Raw genomic sequence first — 19,367 nt, forward strand, 5'->3', positions numbered from 1 at the left:
AACTCGGGAAAGGAAAGTTTTGGAAAGCGGTCTTCTTACTTTAGTTTGGTTATCGAGGTTCCTGATATTGGATACCTACTTGGTATACCTTACCTTAAGTTGGATCGGCATTAACACATGCAATAAAATACTTGAAAAATTAAAGCCGGTGCTAGATAACTAACCCTCTTTGAAAACACATTTTTATATACTGATCGAAGTAACTATTATAGTAATCTGTGATAGTACCACAGATTACTACGATAGTACTGTAAATTTCTTTCATTGTAGGTAGTATCAAAGTGTCAATTAAATTCATTTTTGCATAAAATAGTGACCAAAATTTTGTTACCTCTCAAAATGAGCACCCAAAGTGATATTTAAAAGAAGAAGCGAAATCAAAAGGTCACGGATATCCATCAATCTAAATTGTTTTCTAATACTTACTAATAAAGGATAATACTTTCCGTCCTTTCTTAAATCCTACTACGGATTGGCACAAAACCTTTATTCAGTTTGAACCTTTAAAATACTTCTTCTTCGTTTTTTGGCCATCCTCTAGGGTTTTTTTTGCTTATAAATTATTGCCGCCATATTTTATGGCTTTCCTGCTCCTTTTATGGCATATTTGGACTTTGTAAAAAAGGCATGTGACAGGTTTTATCCTCACTATGAATATGGTAGAACAGGAGGCTTACCTTTAACCAGAGCTTAACCTATATAATGTAATTTGTTCGTTGCCCTGATTGAATTATTGAGCTATTATATTGTAACTTTTTCATAATGTCGATATTTTTTGTCAAAATATGTAAACTGTTATCAATGTTTATAAAGGACTTTTATTATTTGATCCCTCTGCGACCGAACAGGCAGCAGAACGACATGACTTTTTCCAGTCCCACAGTTTATGGGCCGGATAGAGCATGCCATTTTTAACACCCAAAAATATGTAAGCGACGCCATAATCAGAACCCAGTTTCGCAAAATCCTCATACTCGTACATACATATCAACCACATTTCCCGAACTATTAATATCAAATGTATTGACTGCTATAATGTATCACCTATGGAATAGAGCTCGTTCGCTAGTGATCGATGGAGCTCGGAAACTCCTATGTAGCAATCTATTCGAATCCAATGAAGTCATAGATTAGTGTTTGATCGCTGCTTCGAAATTCGAATTTCGGTAATTAAATTGTCGTTGAATATTCGACAGATGAACGCTCATATTTGAATTTGTTCTTCGAAAGCATCAGCCAGTATTTTTAATGAAATTCTCAGTTCAAATTAAATAAATACAATGACATTTTCATCGGTATGGTTTGCCAGAAATAAAAATGTTTTAGTACAATAATTAAATTGCTGCTTAACTAGTCTTAACTGTAACGGAAATAATTACCTAACAATTTATATAAAGGGCGTCGTTTTAGTAATTATACAATTAATTAGAATCGCACCAAGATCCGTTATTTGCGGGTGACACAACTGGTAATTAAAGCAAACCAAAACACTGCAATTTATGGCAACACCAACACATAAATTAACAAGAACGGCCGCCCGCGACCTTTGTCAATGATGAAATGTTGCCACATTTTAAATCCCAAATGGCCGGGAATTGAAGCTTTATTTCGTTTATAATGTAAAACTCTCGTTTTAATTGGTCATTTCATTTTAAACAATAGTATAATCGATTTGGGGTATTATAGGGAAACGTTGATTTATTTTTGTTGTATTTATCAATTACAACACTTATGATATTTAATTAAGGGCCGATTTTTCAATGGTCAGATAAAGGGAAAGATAAGGTTTATTCCACAGTTAGCGAGAATCTCAATTTTTCAATTGACAGATAGGCCCTAACGGTCAGGTAAACTCTCTATCCAGCCGATAAATTTATCTGGCCCTTTACGGGCCAGGTAGCGCGCTAACGGTCAGATAACTCAGATATTTTGTCATTTCTGCAATCACGCGCGTTCGTTTTTGTAGGTTATACTTGTGTTCTTGCTTCCTAAATTATAAAATAATGGATATTTTTGATTCTATCGACGACGAAACAATCGAGGAAGATGATATAGTGCTAAATTATTTAGAGTCAGAGAGAAGAGAAAGAGTTATTAGAGAGAGACCTGATAATATGTCTCTATGGGATGATAAGAAATTTCATAGGAGATTTCGTCTCGAAAAAAGTACTGTGCAATTTTTATTAACCCTCATTGAAAGTAAAATCGCCAACGTAACAAACAGGTAAGAATTATTTTCTATATAAATAATAAAAACGAGATTTTTGTATATTGACTACGATCTAGGTAACATTGAAAGATACCTATATATTATTTTTTTATTTTTCAGAAACAATTCTGTTCCAGCTTTACAACAATTACTTCTGACTTTGCGGTTCTATGCGTGTGGTAGTTTCTACATTACGATAGGTGATTTTGCTGGAATACACAACTCAACTGCGAGCAAAATTATAAGAAAAGTTACTGAAGCAATTGCCTCTCTTCGCCAGGAATTTGTTACATTGCCAGCTAACAGAGAAGAAATATTATTAGTACAGGAAGGATTTTTTAATATTGCCCGATTTCCGAGGGTTATAGCGGCATTGGATTGTACTCACATCAAGATAATTTCACCAGGTGGCAATACTGCAGAAGACTACAGAAATCGAAAAGGTTTCTTCTCATTGAATGTGCAAGCTATGTGTACTAGCGACTTAAAATTTGAAGATATAGTAACACGATGGCCAGGTTCAACACATGACAGTTTGATATTCTCAAACTCTGCAGCAAAGTTTCAGTTTGATACTAATAGATTTCAGAATGGACTGGTCCTAGGTGACAGTGGTTATTTCTTAAATCATTATTTACTAACTCCGTTAAGTGATCCTCGAACAGAAGCCGAAAGACTATATAATGAGTCTCATATTCGTACTCGAAATGTAATTGAGAGATGTTTCGGGGTTTGGAAAAGGAGATTTCCTGTGTTAAGTATAGGAATGCGGTGCCGAATCCCTCTCGCTCAAGACATTATTGTAGCAACAGCAATTTTACATAATCTTGCAAGAATTAGAAATGAAAGCGAACCACCTGTGGATCCTGAAGTCCACATACCACAACAACCACAATTTGAAACTCTCATTGCTGACCAGCCAGGACACCAACACAATAGTACAAGGGACTCTATGTTAGAATATTTTGAAAGTCTAATCAACTAGTAATGATATATTAATAAACACAATTTTATAACTACAATGTGTTCTTTTTATTATACCTCCACTTTACAGTAATCATATTGTTATAATCAAATAATTTGTGGTGAGGTATTCACTGCTTTTGAATAGGATTATTAGAATTTAACAGTCTGGGTTTGTAGTGATAAAAAATTAATTTATTGGAACTAAACACACACATTACAATAAAAAATGGTCAAAGACTAAAGAGATCCTTGTTTTGTTGAATAGGTAAATGAAAAAAAAAAAACATTTTATAAATCTTTATTTATTATTTCTAAAGGACTTGTTCCATAATTTACACCAGTACGGAGCTTACTTAATAGTACTTCATGCATTTCCTGCTTCCTTCTTTCATCATTATGCAGGTTCTGCATTTTTAATAAGTGTGCCTGTTTGACAAACTCATGCTCTTTTATGGCAATTTCCTTCTGGAGCTTCACTAGCTCTAAGCGAGATTCAGTTAAATGGTCCAGTTTTGCAGTCACTCCAACTTTAGTAATTTTTTGATTACTTTTCAAGTATGGACTAATCTTAGTTTTTAAAGCCTTTGGCTTCCATGAAGACCACTTATTCTCTGAAAATAATGATAAGTTTTAATTAATGTTATTTTATACAATGTAAATAAATGAACTGGAAAATTGATAAAGACATACCTTTTTCAGTTTGATCCACTTCCATATCCTGTATCTCTATAGATTGAAAGTCATCAAAGGCCTTGTCTGAAAACAAATTAATTTACTATTATATTTTATTACACTATTATACTATGTACTTTTTTTTCAATAAATTAAAATACCATTTCCAATTTCACTGTTAACTTTCTCCTTTAAATCCTGTTGCGGGCAAAACTCTTCTTGATCTAAAACAAAAAAATATATTCAGGTCCTTGTTTTTCATTTTACATTAAATAAATATATATAGGTTGAACATTCTGTAAAAAAATCAGTGGCCATCATGTGATCATAAATCTATCAAGGATATGAGTAAAAATCAAACATTTATTCTTTTCCATTCTGCAGCCAGAGATTAATTACAGCACATGTTTAGTTATTTTCTAAAGTTATTTATTATTATTGAATTAGATATTTTACCTAAAGTACACGGAATATCGTCATCACATGGTACAATTACTAAATTATTTTCTAATGATTGCAGTGGCAACGATAGCGGGTCAACTTTAGCAGTCTCTTCCAGTTCTAAAGGTTCTGAAAAAAAAAAACAACAATACACAAACTGCTTAGAAAGATGCTAAAGATAAATGTAGTGCGTTATTACTTTTGTTTTCATAAACACTATATCAATTCCCATGGTAACATCAACAAAAAATATTTTAAAATATTTGACTTCATACCTGGAATTTTGTCGCTGTCATTTCGAGCATCCAGCCCATTGATATTCGAACATATCGCGATAACCCTCTCCTGTATATCTGTAACCTCTGGGGCTGAAGAGGGCCCGCCACCAGTTTTGTACAGCTCTTGCCGATGTTTGGCCAATGTTTTTTTGGTTTCCTTTTTTATGCCTTCATATTTAAGCTTCAGGCTCTTGGTACTCCTCGCTGTAAATCCCGTAGCCGCATTAAATAATGAACTGATTTTTATCCACGCTGCTTCCTTTTCTTTATTGGTTACGGCGTCTGTCTGCTTATTTTCAATTATAGTACGGTGTTTTGCCACCAATTCAGTCAATAATCTTATTTCGCTTTTGTTAAAATTCGTGGAACGTTCACGTTTTACGATATTTTCCATGATTACACACAACACACAAACAGCAAACAATAAATTCGAACGGAAAATAAATATTAACACGAAGACGAGTCGTCAAAGTTTAAGGTTATGTTATGATTCCCTCTAAAATGTGACAACCGCTGTCATTAAGTTGAAAATTGTTTGTCTCTTTCTTAGATCTGTAAATGTTCATAAGCGCGTCTCGCTCACACAGATGTAGTGTGAAGCTAGTCACAAAAAAAGGTCAGGTAGTAAACTGACTGGTAACTATGCTTTGAAAAATTGAAACTCTTTATTGGTTCGTTAAAGAATCAGATAAAGTTATTGATCAGTTAGCTACTTGACGTTTTATCTGGCTCTTGAAAAATCAGCCCTAAAGCGATTTAAATGGTTCGGCAAGTATTCTGCGGTCTGATTGCGTAGGGTAAAATCTATCGATGGACTTTAACAAAAGCGAATTTCGATAACCAATCGTTCTTTCGATCAAGAGCAAATCTATAGACAGATAGCTTATTGAAATCCGCACACTCGTAATCACAACACAGATGTAGTTACCCTAGAAACGCTTAAGCAGCAATATGATACAATAAGCTCGGCACTTCTAGCTCCATTTATGCAACGTTCATATTGCTCGGGAATTGCATTGAATTTCCCGCGGCGTGCAATCTGCAATATCAGTCGATCGCATACATTTCTAAATATTGAACTTGTATCTTGCGTCCAATAAACTTTGGCTGGCGAAGCTGTTTCTTGGATAAGGTTTTCGGTCGATTTGCTAACATGGTTTCATATTCTTCTACTCTGACAAGAAAATAGACTTATTCTTTTTAAAAGATATGTCAAGCTGTAGCTTTGAAAAGTGCAGTTTTCAGAAATAAAAGTAACACCAGTGGTTTTATTCATAATTTTGAACCTTTATCAAGAGACTAGGTATATAGCCCGTATCTAGATAAAATAAAGCCTATATTTCTCAGAGAGAGTTTAACTTACCAACAGTAAAATATTTTTTCAAGCCTGTTCAGCAGTTTCGGAGACAAACAAAAAATGTTTCCTCTTTGTTATATCAGTGTAGATTTATTATGTATAAAAGAAGAAAAAACACCTTATTTTCGGTCATAATTAATTTGACATTGTCGTTGATTTCAGCCGCCATTTAACACAAATATGCGCGAATATTCCTCTATCTGAGCGTTATTATCGTCCTCTTGTGTACATTATTTATTTTGTCTTGTTTACTTATCAGTTTTATTTATTGTCTCTGCGTAATGTGACTTTGTTTGTTTGTTGTTCGCTTACAGTAATTGTGGATGGAAGGATATGATCGCTTGAATTATGGTCTTGGCCTTGAGTTACTTTTGTACGAAGCGTTGAGAATATATTAAAATGAATGTAGGGTGATCTGAATGATGAAAGATAGATTTACTTTAATCGAAAGTTTAGGCTTTTTCATCCTACGTAGTATTTTTCACCTTTGTTGAGGTTAGTTTCCAATTATCATCAGCCCTTTTATCGTCCTCCATGTTTGACACATGCCTTCTTTCATACAAGCGATGACTTCATAGATGTTAAATCGACTTTTATAGGCAAATGACATTGCAAGACTTCAAATTCAAGACATTCACAAATAACGGACTAATAAATTTTAAATTACACATCCAATAAAAATCTTTAAACTCCCCTTTATTTATACCCCAAAAACCAACAAACAAATAACATCAGCGTCTTTTGGACAAATATTTAAACCCCCTTAACAAAATGTCGACAAATGCCATCTTAGCTGCATCTCAGGGTTGCCACAATTGTATTTTATCTCCGCGGAAGTCCGCAGCAATTAGTCAACGAGCTCCGATTGCGTTTAATTTTATAAATCTCTAAAACCTCGCCACCCCTTTTGAACTCAGACAGAAAAAGATCGTAAGTAAACAGTTTTGTTTTGAACCCTATTGATAGAGGCGTAGATACTATTTTGAAAGTAAGACGTTGTAAAATTTTGGACTAAGGCAAAAATCATAGCGGTGTTTCAAAGGGTACTAACAATTATTTGATTAACATGGCTGCTTTTTACATAAAGCCAGTTCCGTAATACTTATATATTATCTCTATATATCGTAATACTATTTATCTGCACAGGAAAATTATATATATGTATCTGTAATGTTGACATACATTACATGTTAAACGAGCGTCAAATCAGTTCCGTTCCATATATTAAATTAATTAAATGTACATTTGCGGAAATTAACAGCTAACCAAGCTTGTTAATGATCATTGTTGGTCATTTGTCAACGTAAAATATGATGCGTTTGTGCTGTTATCTATGTTGTACATGGTCGTTAATATATGCATTGTATGTTGTCTAGATGTAGTATTATAACTAAACAGTATACATATGTTCAAGTTCATGCCTAGGGCCACCTAACTTAGCTAGTCTCAATGCGGAATTGGAAACTAGACTGTGAAATACCTGAGCTATTGAAATGGTTGTAGATATATTTTATAAAGGTTAATCTTACCTTCATTGTCTGTAACTTTACCTAAAGAAAACCTCTTTGCTTCACTAGATTAGTTTACATAGAAAAACGAATTGAGAAAAATCAGCTACAATATTAACCCCACCATTTATGATTCCGTAATCCCTGCCACTCAATCAGCATTCATCAAATAACCAACCTATTTCTATTCAGCCTCCATCCCTTTATCCCCCAAACGTTTCAACAAATAAATAATAACGGAAACAATAAAAGCCGACGTTATTATATTACTAAAGCAATCAGGAAGTCAATACTTGCGCAGCTACACAATACACAATATCCAATTTATTAATAAACAGAATTAAATCTTTATTGATTCAGCAAAAGTTAATTAATCAATAAAAGTTATAAAGCAAAACGTTTTTGTTTCAACTCAACTGGAAAGCGTAGGATTCTTCGCGTGAATAACTGCCTATTGTTTTCAATTTTAAACGAGACGCCATTTTGTGGCGGCCATTTTGACAGGTCACGTCAATTTATAAAGTAATGCAGCTTGAACAGGGATTTTCCTCGGTTTCACGCCCTGAGAGATTACTTCTTACTACAATCGAAAAAAAATTGCCGATCTCCTTTTTCAGGCTATAGACTATCCGTGTTGGCGGGAAAGCGCGACATGTCATAGACACACAGTAACTTTTGTAATAAGTGTATTTCAAGTAAGGATTTTCATATTAATCAACTATGTATTTAGTATAGAAATTAAACAATAGACATTATTGGTATCTAGATGTTTCCAAATTACAATTTTCCGCCGTAATTACGTATGCCAAGTAATAGAAAACAGAAATGAGATCATTCAGAGTTTTAGTCCCTCGTTTGCTTTACGAGGTTCATTTACGACTTTAAGCTTTGTCGTACACATGTTACCTGATCATTTAGATTTTATAGGAACGTGTTTGCAATTAATTTTATACTTTTCTTGGAAAACCCGAATGATTTAACCTTACCTAAAAGAACTAGGACTGTATCGTAATATCAATAACTTATTCTATACATAAAACTTTATACGCACATGACCACATTTTACCTGAGAAAAAATTGCCTTACCTAATAAACATGAATCTTTTCAATGCCTTTACTTCTCAATGGTCGAAGTTGGTATTCGCGGAACCTATCATTCTTCTTCTTTATCGACTTGCTGAGCAATTGGAAAAGTTCTATCGTCACAAACTGTGACCATCATCGTAAAGTGGATGGCGCCGTGAAAAGAGTATTTTACATGAAAGTCATACTTGGAAAGGTAATGTCGCGACGAAGAAGTTAGTGCAGGAAAAATAGGTGAAAAAGATGTGTTTACGAATTAAAGCATCAGGGTTGGGGCTAACGATATTCCCAAAGTTGAAACTAGCAATGCAGCTAACTTGTTTATTTTCTACGATGAATTCAGTTTGACGAAATCAGAGACTCATAAATGCTTATAGGTATACATTATGTACACTTAGTTCATTGATTATTTTGATTATTTTTATATAACGAACAAGGAAATTAGTAAAAGTAAATTGTCACACATCACCAATTTCATATTATTTTGACTAATCGACGTAGTTCCACATTGTCATCCGCCAAAGTCATCACTCACAACATCCAATTTTCTGAAAAGCTTAGGCGTAGGCAATAACAATATAACAGTTATTGTTTTAAATACACATGAAAATTTCTCCGAAAAGGCAAAAAATACCAGAAAAGAATTAGGAATTTTCTGAACTGAACAACTGGTAATGAAGCGTTCCATATATAATTTGAGATGTAACATACAAACTTCTTTTTTCCACTGGGCTGACATTGCTTAATTGCGCAGAAAATATTGTTTCTTCAGAAATAAGTATATTTACATTCGCACATTCCGTGTCGTAATGGCTCGATAGCAATTTACTTTCTCTAATTTCTACATCTTTTTTTTAACGACTTTATAATCATCAAATGACCTCTCCCGCTGTGGGTTAGCAGCGGTGAGGGAGTGTCAGACTCTTACTGACTAAAAACCGTCGTGTTCCGTCGTAGGTCTTTTATGTACCAGGGCCGCGGTAACTCTTTCGAACAATCCCGCAGCCCCGGCAGGCCTTGGCCCTGTTGGGCCCCGCTGGGGTAATTTCTACATCTGAGTCTAACTGTGAGAAAAAGATAACGGTTAAATAACAGCCCACAGATAATTCGAAGCAAAATTTAGGCAAATACTAGGATAAAATATCCGCATACCAATAGAAAGGGGTCTTTTATCCGATAATGGTTTCCTGTCGACGTCAAATTGAATAGTAATCCGGGGTATTTTGGCGCGAAAATATTTGCACCGTTTCACTCAGACGCCGTTTTTAGAGTTGTTTGTACCAAGTTGTGAATGTTTTGTTATCCCGGATGGAAAAATATTTTGATGGTATTACCGAACAGCCGTGTTTTTAGGATAGTTTTTATGGGTAAAACTTCGGCGGGAATTTGTTCGGTAAAATTGTCGCTGGTTTTCAGCACTTCAGTTAATACAAACCAACCACTAGAATCAAAGGGCTAATTGGAATTTACCTTCCACTCGTGGCGTCCATTTTAATTAGAGGGGTCGTTTAACAGACTCGTTCATCGGCCAAATATTTGGAAGAGTGTAAATTGTAACTTGATTAAAACGAGTGATTTGACTACATTTAAGATTTTTGCGGCTGTTACGATACGAAATAGTAATCTAAGTAGCTTGTAAAAACAGATATATACCTATGTATCTAGATAGATATGATTTAATAGATTACAAAATTGTTTTAATGTAAATTAATTAAGACCTCCACAGTGAGCTGCCTTTGTCTTATCGCTACAGCAATGTCTTCCAAGAAACTTTTGGGTGGATTGCGACGAGAAGGAAAAGATTCCATATTGAGACCTGTTATCACCTATTATTAAAACCTTATTTCATCCACGACCTGATTTTTCCATAACTTTTGTCCCACTTTATATGAATTAAGCGATATGGAGTTTGCCGTGGCCGTTGCCAATTAGGACAACGGGTTTAGGCATTATGCCAAAGGCTGCATTGAATGAATGTGATTCTTTATGAATCCGTAACTTGGCAGTCTAGGTTATTGGAAATACTTTATTTTATTACGCCATCTTTGGTGACCTGTTTCTTTTGATATTCTTTTTCTTTTGACTTTTACATTTTATAATTTACGGTGACGCAAGGTTTGATGTAGAAAATGCTCTTCCAAGTTTTTTTATGAGCACAAACCAGTAGCTCTTAATAAATAAGTGCAAGTAAAAGGAACTAAATACCTCAAAGACATTTTACACAAAAAATGTCCACTAACATTAAAGCATCTTTCGCAGAACTTTCAAAAGTCTACAACTTACGCCGTCATTTTTTAAGTTGGCAACAAAATTCTGTCGTAATGACGTTCCAAGGAGGTGCAATTAATGAGTTGGGACAAGTCCTCAGACAGGCGTCCCAGTCAACTTGAACTACTTAGTGAGGCTGGCAGTATGCCCAGAAAGACCCTGTTAAGCTACTAATAATTCATTGGAGAATCAATACTCCTTTGACAAAACCTTGCTGACTTCCTATTATCTTTGCTGTAACTCTTCTTTTTGCGATCTTCATTTCTTTTGAATGAGCTGCGTTATTGAAGTTTGGAAAGCAAAAAATATTTGGAATGGTTCGGTGTGTTAGCGGGCGATTTATTAGTTTGAAATCGACTTTATTGTACCTAACTATCTGTATTGCATATTTCTGCATATAATAAACGATTAATGTAATTTCAAAAGGAGTGGTTCCCTCAGTGAGTAGGTAAAACCGTTGACGAAAACTAGTTTTAAAAAATGAGACCCAAACGTCTTGTTATGTACCTGCAACAAGCAAATCTGTTGGAAATCTATCCACTATGCAATTAGCTGAATCAAAGCCCTATGTGCCTATTAACTGAAAATGCGTTTCATTGTTAGGCATTCCTTTACGTTCTGAAACTACAATATGTGTTGTAATATTTGATGGAGAATCTAGTAAATTAGGATACAAGCCTAGCAAATGTGCTGCTAGCTGAATATTCGACAAGTCCTAAATTATTTAACATCATTGTAATTATGGTGAACATCCAATGAGGGGTTTTAACTAGCATTGTTAATGTAAGGCTGGTAGCACATTAGACCACAATAGAAAATGCAAACAAATTGTAATATGAGCTGCGAGTAAATAATATGTAATACAGTCTAAATAGGAACTTACTTTTAATAAATGGTATATTGTGTATTCTGAGGCTCATAAATGTATTTTCTATTCCTATGTAATACTTGACTCGTACTCCCGATAGCATATTTGTTGGCATAGAAGAGATTATATAAAATGAAACTTAAAATAATATAATTGAGCGTGGTGATTAATGCTCAATCCTTCTCCGTGTGAGAGGAGGCCTGTGCCCAGCAGTGGGACGATAAAAAAAAGGCTGTAACAGTAACAACAGTAACAGTTAAAATAATATGTAGATAGTAAATCAAAAATCTCTTCAATAAAAATATTTATTAACCAATTCTCTTACACTTAAAGCAAGCTTGCAGTCTAGCGACACCAGTATATATCTGACTCATAAAGTAGTCTTTGGTCTGACTACTCTTATCTACCAATACCACAATGTATCCTAAGCCTCAAGTTGGGCCATAGATTAAGCCGAACGAAAACCTTGAGTACCTACGTCATACGTAAATAATCAAAACTCACTTTAAAGAATACTAGTCATTTCTCCTTAACTTAAAGCAACTATACAACAGTCTAGCGACGCCAGTCTATCTAACGCACCGCTTGTCTACCTACCGCAATGTATCCTGGGCAACAGTCTAGCGACTCCAGCATCTATCTGACTTCGCTTATCTACCTCGTACAGTGTATCCTAAGCCTTAAGTTGGGCGCCATAAATTGAGCCGAGCGCCGTAAATACGGCAATGCTTTGTCGAAATACAACGGAATTCCAAACTTGCTGATAATGCGTATCGGTCTGTACATTTGCCCATAAACCGCCGCTTTTATGCGAAAATCGTGTTAGTTCGGACATATTAATTTTGACGCAAATTCCTTGATTATGGAAATGGATGTTTTGGCCTACTTTCTGGGTTCTGAGAGCCAATTAACTTTGCATGTACAAAGTTAGCCATTTGATTACTACTTAGTGTTTTTTAATATATTTTTTTACTGTTATAAAAGTAATAGTAGCCACTTTTGGACAAGGAAAGCTGAAAAGAAATGCGCAAGGAATGAAATGGTCAGCTTCAGAAATGCAAAGTTTTGCGCAAACGATACTGTATAAACGATCCTGTGATAGGACCGGGAGATTCACACGCTAGACAACAGACAATTCATGATCTCTTTTAACTGATTTCATAATAACCAACAATATAAGAAAAAGCCGGCCCGGTTTCACTCGTAACTGATTAGTAGTTAATACTTTTTCAGTAAGCGCTAAAACTGGCCGTAAACATTTTTACAAATAATTTCACAGTGGCCACTCACGACCCACTAGGTACGGTCCACATGCGTGCATCCATCGAGTGATTAGTAATTACTCTGATGGACCTGCCTTGTACTGAGTGACGTGCGTCAGCGGCTGCCATTGGTCAGTGGCTATCACTCAATACCGTAATGGCAACTAGAGGTACTGAGAGATTGGTTGATTGCATGATCTTGTGAGATTGATTAACAAGGCGAAATGTGTAAGCTTGAGTGCAGAAACTTAGGGCTCTGTCTGTGAAACTGGCAAAAATATAAATTCCGCTCTTTACTAACAATTTTGTTGGTGTATCTGCATGCCACGCTAGAGAGCGCGGATTAGATTCTGGAAAATCCAAAATTGTGGAAATTAAACATAGAAGCATAAACCTATTACTAACACTAGAGAGGTACTACTTGACAATTTTAACATTCTAACGGCCAGTTTCTTCATCAAAAGTTAAAGTTAAAGTAATGTCTAAAGTAAAATTAACGGTCAAATTCGTTTTTTCAAGGCTAAAGTGACAGCAAAACTAATAGAAAAATTGAATTTGACCGTTACTTTTACTTTAGACATTACTTTGACTTTTACTTTGGCTTTAACTTTTGATGAAGAAACTGGCTGTAAGTGTATTAACATTCAAATGGTAACTATGAGTTCGCCAATTTTCAAACAACATTGCAGTTAGCAAAAACAGATTTCCAATACTTCAATGAACTTAATAACAGAAACACCTAAAACGTGTTTCGTATCAAAAACGTAACAAAGACTGGTCGACTATAATTACGTATGCTAGATATGTGCCTGTTTTCCCGCGCACGCCACATACAAATATGGCGGCTTGCATTTGAACATTAGAGCAGTTAACGTACAGGAGACGCTACTGTTTTGCCTTTCTAGAGGCCGAGGCAGAGGCAAAGGTACGAGAGCACGGCTCATGAAAATGAAGATGTTTTCCTATTACTTACCACATAAATCTTGTGTTTTACAATGTAGATGATTGGAGCCACCTTTTAAGCATGAGATACTGGTGTAAGGAGACTACCATCATTCTCCTATGAACATGTGTGCGACAGGTTTATGCATATGTTTGTAATGTAATCTTGTATTCAGTGTCATCATTCATACCCCAGATTCTGAATACTTGATCAAAAATTCATGAGTGAATATCACTATTTGTTGCGTTGCCTCGTCTGCTCATGTGCTCATGGCGCCTCCAGTTGATTAAATGCTCTAAGAAACGAACGCACCTGGGCGCTGGATTGCCGCCAAAACTAATCCCGATACAAAGATATACTTCCATTAAATACGGCTCAGATGAGTTTTATTGCTATGCCATGTATGTATGTATGTATGAATATTATGTAGACGTATTTCATTTCATACTGGCTGTGGAATATGTTTGTGAATAAAATACATGTAGGTATTCATAATCAGTATTTTTTTTTTCCTTGTGCCATATTATAAAATACACATATTACTTTTCAAGAAGCAGTTCGCTTCTTTTTTTTACGAATTCATGCAAAAAAGTGCGGTTTAATTTCAAATTTTCCATTAATGTTGTTGAAAGGGAGCCATTGTAATATCGAGTGTGTAACGCCCACCCTACCTCTTAGCACTCTCCCTTCTCTATTCTACTCTTAAGTACTATAGTTCGGCCATTCAGAGAATGCGTTCCTGACACGTCGCGATTGAACTGACGACGTAACTTTGCAATGGCGTTGCAGTTACGATAAAAATATTTTTGCTGGTTGTTTACCGTTTTAACAATTGAGGAGCATTAAAACAACATTATTATATCAATAATCAATGAATGTTATAATTTTGTGCCAAACTGAGTGTCAAATAACTTGGTAAACAATATTTTTCTAAATCTATACTGCGCTATTACAAGGTTATGTCAGCGGTTTATATTTTGTAGTGCTGTGCTAAAAATAACAGGCAAGTATCGTAATCTGTTCTTATACAGTTATAATATAAAATAATACGTTTTGATTTTCTTTTTAAGAATTGGAAAATAATGGACTATAAGACTTAATTATAACTTTTATGAAATATAAAAATAAAACTATGACCAAACCGCATTTTTATACTTAGATTAAAAATGGTAACCCCAAATGGCGTTATGGGCCGCCATTTTGTGACGCTAAAACAGTCGTCCGTTGTCGTTTCGTGCGCATAGACCACGTTTTTCAAGTGTTTTCGATCTGTTTTTATTTGATTACCCGGCTTTTGTTAGACCGAGATATCAGGATTGATTCTGTTATTGATAATAATATAATTATACATGTAGGCGAAGATGATGATGAAGACACCACCTCCTCAAGCAAATCGGAGTCTGATTAATATTCTGTTCGCACATTCAATTCAATGTACTTGTAACAAAGAATAAATAAAACAATTTTATTATATGAATATTACCTTTTTTTGGTTTCCACTTAAATAACTAAAATATAAAACAAATGATTCCGCCAATTTAAAACGAAAATAATCTTAAAATAATGCGGCGGTTCATTTTGAAGGAACGGTAACGAACTCAGTGTTATGTTGTGCCCATCACTAGTCGTGACTAACTGATAGGTGTCAGGAACGCATTCTCTGAACGGCCGAAGTATAAGTATCGACACATTTGCGAAAACATGTTTTTCAAGACCAAAAAGGCTTTGAATTAAATGGCTCAAAAGACTTTGGGTGTTATTTTTTGGCCAGCAAGTTATTTATTGTGAAAACTGATTAAAATAATAATCGCTGGATAGCAATGCAGCTAGCCTTTTGGGCACAATCCCTGGTGACAACGTTGCGGATGATTTTTCTTATACCTCTACAAAGTTAGGTTTTTTTATTTGTAAATAGTTTAATTATATAATTTAAATACCTAAGTAATTCTATCGATAACTATAATAAATATAAACATTAAAAAATACAAAAGTAAAACTAATAACACAATACGGGGCCAAGCCGAGCCAAGAATTCGAAATCAAACAATCCTACACATAGCAAGTTCCAGAGTTCACGTTCCCTCACTGCAGTAAAATTAATATTTTACGCAAACTTCGCTGCATTTAGGAAGCTTGTCGGCGAAGTGATTACATTAATTTGTTATAATACTGCATAAGAACTCCTTTGAGATCGCACTTGGCAGTGTAAGGGTAATAGAAAGGAGATGGCCAAATTTTCATAGTAAAAAAACCCAGAATCGACAGCAACGAAATGGGTACCAATGGGTTCATTATGATAGACTTTTGATGGTGCCAAAAAGTCAAGCCTGAAATCCATGGGGTGTAGGAGCTGTACCATATTTTCACAAAAATAGGTTATGTTGAATTTATGTTGATTTTAAAGATTATTTACATAAAGGACCTAAAAAACAAGGAACATTAACATTATACATGCGAATAGTAATATCCCCATAGTTACAGAGTTTGCCTGGTAATTAAAAGGTCTTGAGTTTGACCCCCACCCATTGCACTATTCACATGAACCACTCCAGATACGATTAAGTACCCTTTCTTTTCTTTCCTACTTGAAGAGGTTTCCCTGTTAAAAAAACTTCGTGTAAACTTCTGAACTGGCAAAGGTTAGTAAAAAAAACTTAAAAGTAAAAAAAAAAGTTTTTTTGTATTTTTTTTTTAGCTTTTTAGTCACTATTCGCATACGTGAAAAGTTCTCGTCAATGCGAATAATATAAGCCCAAACACTAGGTTGTTAATATTTACCATTGTCGAGTTCCCTTTACCTTCTCTCTTCTCCATCATCAGGTCAGCTCTAAACCTTCACTCGTGTATAGTGCTAACAGACATACACCTGAGTGTAAAGTTTTTACCCTATGCACAACTTCTAATAAACAGCAAACACAAAGGTTAAGCTTTTTTATGTACTAAAATCTTAATCGAAAAAACCGTGTAAAAAGAGAACCCCATGGTTTTTAGATGATATGAAATATTTTTTGTAATCTACAAATTATACTGAATCCAACCATACATACGAAGTTTCTGTCGACTCTGGGTTTTTTTTTTGGCCATCTCCTTTCCCGCGCGGTGTAATGTCAGTTGATGTGAAAAGCTGCCTGGTAAGATGAAGCAGCTGTTAATTAGAATATTCGAAAAAAGAATATATTAATTTGTTAAGCTTGTTAAGTTGGGGAGCACTGAGCAAAGTATGATAATAGTACCTAGATCTTTTGTTTTTTTCCACCATTGTAATTCAGGATTGCTTGCATGATATCCCATTTCTTAAATGAGAGTAGTTAATTTGATCGATTAGTTAAGTTGAAAGTGTACAGTTAGTATACTTGGTTTACCTGCAATACGTTAGAGCAAACAAGTTTCAGTCTGACTTATATACCAAGTTTGTATACCTATAAAGTACGCCCAATTCTTATAAAAATAAACTAATTACTTACGGACTTACCGATCGTAAACAAAAACGAATCGTTTCTCGTTATTAGTTATTCAACAAATTATGATTGTAAAGCAGACTTACTGCTTCCAAAGCTGCATTATTAAGCACTTTGACGGACTTCTCGTATGTAAATGAAGCAATGTATGCTGATAGTTTGGCAAACTTGTATCGTTAGAGTGCAACATTTGCTGATTAGTTTTTGAAAACATGTACAATGTAGGAAGCAAGTTGGCATGTGTTGTGTGCTTTATAGTAAACTAGATTTAACCAGTAGTTTTACCCGTTTCCTGTGGGAAATATTTAATGCGCTCTGATAAAAGTAACCTGCTTCGATAAATGGACTAAATAACACTAATATTTTTCGCATCAAGCAAAGAAGCATTAGTCTTATAAAAAATAATGTTTTTTTTTATTTTTTTGTGAGCAGTTAAAACTAGTCTCTTAACCGGGATTCTGTAAACGCCTGGATGGTTCAATAAATTATGCTATAGAATATTTTTTATCTTCAACTATTGAAACTTACAGGCTATTTCTGGCTATCAATTGTTTCTAAAATAGCACTTTTACCACGCTCATCAAACTTGCAAACATCGCTACTCCAAACTAAAACCTCTAAGAGGCCCTTTTGACAAACCCTTGGAACTCCTGAAATCCTTAATGAAAACCTCAAACAAGCCACTTACCGTTACAAGATTATGACGCGGTTCCGCCCATGAATATCTTAGCACAAACCACAAGAGACGATACTCTATGGGTTACCAGCCCAATAATCAGAATTGTAAATCTAATTTGCAACACTGGCCTATGCAAATTTTTTCACCGCGTTGAATATTTAGCAGCCATTTTAATATTTTATAATTGTTCTAACTACTTAATTAATTATTCGTAATTAGCTTTTGTGGTTATCGTCCGTTTTTGTTTGAAATTAAATTATTCAATAGGTGGTGGTCATTTCAATATTAACAAATTATCTATTGAAAAATAGTAAACGTTTATATGTATCAGATAATTGATCCTGCTATTGTTAGAATTTTGTAAATTACTTCTGTTATAATCATCATCCTCCGAGCTTTTCCCAACTATGTTGGGGTCGGCTTCCAGTCTAACCGGATTCAGCTGACTACCAGTGCTTTACAAGAAGCGACTGCCTATCTGACCTCCTCAACCCAGTTACCCAGGCAACCCGATACCCCTTGATTAGACTGGTGTCAGACTTACTGGCTTCTGACTACCCGTAACGACTGCCAAGGATGTTCAATGACAGCCGGGACCTACAGTTTAACGTGCCATCCGAAACACAGTCATTTGGTGTCTAAGCTATACATACAAACTTAGAAAAGTTGCATTGGTACTTGCCTGACTTGGAATCGAACCCGCGCCCTCATACTCGAGAGGTTGGTTCTTTGCCCACTAGGCCACCACGACTTTTAACTTCGTTATAATGAGCACACAATTTTATTATATAGTATTTTTTATGTTCAATGAATTTGTTCATTTCTCTTACGGTGTAAGAAAAAATGATTTTGAGTTCGACTTACATTCTATTCTGTGTTTCGTAGTTCTGGTTCAGAAGTCTGTCCCGACGTGTCAGTATTCAATTCATTTCAAACTAAGTTATTGAAATATTTCGATCTATTCCAGCATTTGTATGTCGACATGACTTTCAACGTTTGATTGACGGAATTTTAATTTGAAATCTTAGGCTATAAATAACAAAGTTTAATATTCTTCGACAAGCAATCAAAGGTAAAACTTTTACCCTTTATGAAGTGTTCCAGAAAATTAACGGACTTAATACTTTTTCAAACGGAATGAGTTTCAAGTCTCAAACATCTTTTGATTTTAGTTTACTTATTAAATATGATGAAAAGGGTTAAAATTCTTACTTTCATCTTCATTATGAATGAATGATTTTTAGAACGCCACCGTATAAAAGTTAGGATGAACACCAATCGATTATATAGAGGTTCAAAGAATTCGCAAGTATTTTGAACTGTGAAAGAAATTGGTCCTAAAAATTACTCATGTAGCGGGCCATATAGGTTACCT

General features: G+C 34.8%; 3 protein-coding genes across 3 annotated transcripts in view; 2 read left to right on the forward strand and 1 right to left on the reverse strand.

Moving 5' to 3' along the window:
• The window catches only part of LOC124638651 (beta-1,4-N-acetylgalactosaminyltransferase bre-4), a 202,332-nt gene that overhangs the window by 148,259 nt on the left and 34,706 nt on the right, over positions 1–19,367 (forward strand). The gene's annotated exons all lie outside the window — the stretch shown is intronic.
• LOC124638653 (putative nuclease HARBI1) lies at positions 1,742–3,231 on the forward strand. The gene is made up of 2 exons (XM_047175646.1): positions 1,742–2,224; positions 2,330–3,231. Exons 1-2 carry the CDS (start codon positions 2,004–2,006, stop codon positions 3,192–3,194), a joined length of 1,086 nt encoding a protein of 361 aa, XP_047031602.1. The 5' UTR covers positions 1,742–2,003; the 3' UTR covers positions 3,195–3,231.
• On the reverse strand, positions 3,458–5,298 carry LOC124638654. The gene is made up of 5 exons (XM_047175647.1): positions 4,564–5,298; positions 4,304–4,417; positions 4,009–4,071; positions 3,866–3,931; positions 3,458–3,786 (listed from the first exon to the last, which is right to left on the reverse strand). Exons 1-5 carry the CDS (start codon positions 4,958–4,960, stop codon positions 3,464–3,466), a joined length of 963 nt encoding a protein of 320 aa, XP_047031603.1. The 5' UTR covers positions 4,961–5,298; the 3' UTR covers positions 3,458–3,463.

The sequence above is a fragment of the Helicoverpa zea genome, chromosome 18 (assembly GCF_022581195.2).
Source record: "Helicoverpa zea isolate HzStark_Cry1AcR chromosome 18, ilHelZeax1.1, whole genome shotgun sequence".
NCBI lineage: Eukaryota > Metazoa > Arthropoda > Insecta > Lepidoptera > Noctuidae > Helicoverpa > Helicoverpa zea.